Raw genomic sequence first — 5,237 nt, forward strand, 5'->3', positions numbered from 1 at the left:
ATGTGTTCATGTGTGCACACGTGTGAGTGTGGGTGTCTGCACAGGTGCGTGTATGTGTGAGTGTGGGTGTCAGCGAGTGCACAGAGGCTTGAGCAGAGTTTGTGTACGTGTGTTCATGTGTGCACACGTGTGAGTGTGGTTGTCCGCACAGGTGCGTGTACGTGTGAGTGTGGGTGTCATCGAGTGCACAGAGGCTTGAGCACAGTTTGTGTACTTGTGTTCATGTGTGTGTGCGCATGCTGAAGCAGTGGTGAGACTTGCTGAAAGCATTTCTTGTTAGCTGGGCGCTGATGCTCCTCAGCCGAGCGAGGGGCCTTGGAGAAGCCTGACTGACCGGTGGAGATTCCTGAGGCCCGGGGAGAAAACCACCTCTGGCCACCCCCCCATTCGCAGATTAGGCAGTTGTCTGTATAAGGTTTCTACAGAAACCTTAGAAAATTTTCTGCCTCCCCTGCTTTCTCTAGGGTCAGATAACGTGCAGGAGGGAGGAGGAGCAGGTATAAAGAGGCCCCTTCCGCGGCTCTGTGCCAGCAGGGCCTGTTCCAACCTGCGCTTCACAGTGAGGCCCACGAGAACGTTCCCACACTGCTCCAGCACCTCCCTGGCGCCGCCTGATGGGATCCAGTGCATTCTGCGTGGCATTTGAGGCGCGTTTCCAGAATGATGTGGAAATGTCCCGTCCCCATCCCACCCCATAAGTAGGTTCCGTGTAGCTGCTGGTCCTCTCACTTGGCACAGGTCCTTAACAGGCCCTTTCGCACGGAGGCCTGCAGGGAGTGTGGCTGGTTTGGCGTGGGTGCTCGTCAGCCCTGCCCACGGGGTCTCTGATCCACACTCTTCCTTCGCAAAGATGTCCTTTTAAAAATGACAACAAACCACCCTTGATTCAGAAGCCAGGAAAACACTAATAAAAATGCTTAATTGAAGTTCACTTTTAAGAAGGATTTCTCTCCCAGTCCCTTTTACCCAGCACAGCTGCTGTTTGACAACTTTTCCCATTTTTTTCTTCTTCTTTCCCCGCATCCCCTACCCCACCCCCATATCCCCTCTCTGCTCCAGCAAGGGCTTATCTTTCAGCTGCGGAAAAACCACCGATTAAACAGCACTCCAGAACTTATCAAGCTATTCAGCTGGTAAAGTTATCTTATAATCAGCCTAACTGTAAGCCAGAACTTTCTAACCTCAGGAAATGTAAAGTTACCCAGCAGGCGAAACCTGTAAATTGCTCATTCGTGTCTTTTGGCCACAGTTTCTGTTTTCTTTCTTTCCCAAAGCAATTTCCTCCTTGTCCTCTACATTCTTGATCTCCTCAAGGTATCTTACTCTTCTGTTTGCTTAAGTCTCAAAGAAAATAAAATCCTGGTTTAGTTGAGATAGACATTGAATCAGTTCATGTGAAAACAGAAACCAAACCCGTTGCCATGGAGTCACTTCTAACTCATAGTGACCCTATAGGACAGAGTATAACTGCCCCATAGGGTTTCCAGCGAGTGCCTGGGGGTTTCAAACTGCCGACCTTTTGGTTAGCAGCCGTAACACTTAACCACTACACCACCAGGGTATCAGGTGAGCATGGTATGAAATCAACTTGATTTTGTGTATTTTATGTCTCCATTTTTAGATATTCCTTTTTTTAGAGTTAGCTTTATTCTCCCTGAGACCCCACTGCTCAGCCTTGTTCGCGTTTCGGGTATGTATGTTCATAACACACAGCCGAGTTACTCTGGAGCTGAGCTGTTCTGACAAAGTCTGGGGATTCTGCTGTGTGCTGAGCTGGACAGCGGCACGGGGCTTTCTCACTGCAGCTTTTTACTCCTCGGCTCTCATGGCTGCCCCCGACTCCTCCCACCTCCCACCACCCCAGCACAGACCCACGAAGGAACCTCCTTCCCCACCCCGCTGGGGCTGACATCTAGGGAACTGGGGATGATGCGTTTGGGAGTCTTAAAGTGCACTGTAAGTAGACTTTTCGCGTAGAAATGATGGTATACGTGATACCTAGGTTCCTCATGGCTGTGAATTTGTTGTTACCTACGGTCAAAGCTGACCCACTCGTGGCAACTCCATGTACAATGGAAGGAAATGCTGTCTTGTCCTGCGCCATCCTGTGATCAGTTGCAGATTGGACTGTTGTGATCCACAGGATTTTCAGGGGCTGTATTTTGGAAGTAGATCACCAGGCCTTTCTTCCTAGTCTGCCTTAGTCTGGAAGCTCCGCTGAAACCTGTTCAGCATCATAGCAACATGCAAGTCTTCACTGACAGATGGGTGGTGGCTGTGCATGAGGTGCATTGGCCGGGAATTGAACCTGGGTCTCCTGCATGGGAGGTGAGAACTCTACCTCCGAACAACTGATGCCCTCACTGTGAATTTGTCAGACTGTTAGTGCCATAGTTCGCTGACAAGTGGGTCAGTGAGACATACGGAATGTTTGATGCTAATCATCATTTTTTATGTGATGATGTACTTTCAAAGTTCCAAAAACTAATCTAAAAATTGAATTCCATCATGTAACAACATTTGCATAAAGGGGGCGTTGTCTGTCATACGGTGCTAGTAATGGTAGTTGTTATTTCTAGAGTTTCTCTTGTCTTCGGGCAGTGTGCACACACATTACAAAATTGCTTAATCCTTACATTAATCCTGTGAGGCAGTAATCATCTTTCCTGTTTTACAGTGGAGGAGACTGAGGCTCTGAGAGTTTAAGTAACTTGTTGATGCTTACGAGTTAGCAGCTGGCCTCCCGTGAGCCAGCAAGGCCCAAGCCATAGGATGTGACCCCCGCTTATTGCACGGAGGCTTCCCCAGCGCCCTCAGAGTCAGGAGGAAGTGGCAGCTTCACCTGGACCCCTTCTCATTGACCTGCTCGGCAGCTGTGTGCCCCCAAGCAGGCCGTCTCTTGACTTCACAAGTATTGTTCTCCGCTGGATTTCTTTCCTTCCGCCAGAGCTGAGGCTTCTTGGCCTTGGGTTTGTGGGATCAGTGTGAAAGCCGTGCTGATCCCCAATCCCCAAGGGGACTCTGGCCCAGGTGGCCCTGATGGCCTGGGCCCCAGTCAGTGCCCGGGGGCCGGGGGCGGGTGGAGACCAGCTCCCAGGGCCTGTGGCGGTGGCCTCGTAACGTGGCGTGTGACACAGTCCCACCCTGCAGTCTCCATCTTTCCCTTCGTTTCAGAGCTGGAAAAGCTCCCTTCTGGAACTCTTTCACACTGATGTATTTTAGACCTTTGACAGCTTTTCAGAATGTGAATATCCTCTAAGAGCTAAGCTGAAAACTAAAGATCTGTCCTTAAAACGTGTTATTTATGAAGCATAAATATTTGGGCATCTTGGGAACATTGACCGTGTGAAGTGAATTTTCTTGAGTGTCTGACATATTCTTGATATTAATACGTTTTTCTCTCTCTTTTTAATTATAGCTTGGGTTGATGATAGCCATTCGTTACAGCCACAGGTAAAGCTTTAAAATGTTTGTTTTAAGAAGTGTTCTGACTAGTGTACAGCTGGTGGTTTGCTGTAGCCCGAAGGTCTTGTCGTATCTTTTTGCGACTGCTCTACCCATTCTGCCCGTGTCAAAACCATTAGCTGGAATCATTCTATTTGCTTGATTGGTGGGGGTGAGTTGCTATTTGAAGGAATAAGGTTTTTAATTAGAAGTCGTGGTAGGTAGCCCATTTCTTTTAAATATGATGTGGAGTTTTCTGGAAATGTACTCTCTGTCCAAGGAGACGTGGTGGTGCAATGATCAAGTGCTCGGCTGCTAATAGAAAGGTCGGTGGTTTGAACTCACCCAGAGGCACCTCGGGAGAAAGGCCTGGCCGTCTGCTCCTGTAAGGATTACAGCCAAGAAGACCCTCTGGGGCAGTTCTACTCTGTCACGTGGGGTTGCTGTGAGTCGGAATTGATGCGAAGGCACCTAACAACAATAACAACCCTGTCCAAGGGTGAGAAACAAAATCAGGGACAGCCTGTGTGAGAGACGAGGCCAGGAAAGCAGACGCCAGGGAAGGTGTTGCTGGTGAGGCCCTTCCCTCTGTGCGGTGCTCTGCCTTCCTTCTGCAGGTTCGACTGAGTAAGGCCAGCAAAAAAACCAAACCCATTGCCATGGAGTCCATTCTGACTCATAGCGACCCAACAGGACAAAGTAGAGCTGCCCCACAGGGATTCTAAGGAGTGACTGACTGGTGGATTCCAACTGCTGACCTTTGGGTTAGCAGCTGAGCTCTTAATCACTGAGCCACCAAGCCTCCTGAGTAAGGCTGACGCCCCCATTTTTGTCCTGCTTCGTGAATTCTGTCTTTGTCTCGACTGCATGAAGTTTATGGAAAGCGTTTGTTTTTGTCTTAGTAGTATCAACCCTTTCCCCTCCGCAGTCATCAAAATGTATTAAAATGTTGAGTGAATTAGAGAAAAATACCCCTCCTGTCCTTACATCATGCTCACAGCCTCCCAAAGTGCCGCCGTGGATAACACTGTGAATAATTCATCTTCCTCTGGGTTTAGCGGGAAACTCTGGAACGGTCGGTGCTTTCTTGCTTCTGGAAAGGTCAGTTCTCCACAAATAAACCCAACAGTTACTGACTTCAAAACTGATTTGCCTTTTTTCACGATTGTGATACACTGTATGCGTGGTTTAAATGAGGTGATAAAATAGGCACTCCCTGAGCTTTTGGAAAACTGTGGCGAGCTGGGCCGGAGCCAGAAAGCAGAGGGATGGATTTGAACCCTCAGAAAGTGTGTGTGGGAAGAAGTGGTCGAGTGGGACATTTCTGGACACCCTTGGAGGAAGGCTACCCCAGACATGCTCATGACCATTATATGTTTCAGAGTCATGGAGTCATGTGTGTGCATGGTGCTTGCACATGGCAGAGTCATAGCGTCCTGCAGGGCATGGTGCTGCCCTTCTTGAGCATAGCCAGGATGCTGCGGCCGATGAAGCACATGAACCAGGAACCAGTCCCACAACCCAGGGACCAGTCACTCGAGCCTGGGACCAGTCACATGAGCCTGGGACCAGCCACACGAGCCTGGGACCAGCCACACCAACATGGAACCAGTCACACAACCCTGGAACCAGTCACGCCAACCTGGAACCAGTCACAACAACCTGGAACCAATCACGCCAACCTGGAACCAGTCACAACAACCTGGAACCAGTCACATCAACCTGGAACCAGTCACACGACCCTGGAACCAGTCACACAGCCCTGGAACCAGTCACACCAACCTGGAACCAGT

The 5,237-nt window shown here is 49.5% G+C and overlaps 1 protein-coding gene across 1 annotated transcript in view; it reads left to right on the plus strand.

The window, feature by feature from the left end:
* Positions 1-5,237, plus strand: part of ACOXL (acyl-CoA oxidase like) — a 284,238-nt gene that overhangs the window by 117,412 nt on the left and 161,589 nt on the right. The window contains 1 exon segment of the mRNA XM_023732378.1: positions 3,419-3,453. Coding sequence (XP_023588146.1) covers positions 3,419-3,453 — 35 coding nt within the window.

The sequence above is a fragment of the Trichechus manatus genome, unplaced genomic scaffold (assembly GCF_000243295.1).
Source record: "Trichechus manatus latirostris isolate Lorelei unplaced genomic scaffold, TriManLat1.0 scaffold00004, whole genome shotgun sequence".
Classification (NCBI taxonomy): domain Eukaryota; kingdom Metazoa; phylum Chordata; class Mammalia; order Sirenia; family Trichechidae; genus Trichechus; species Trichechus manatus.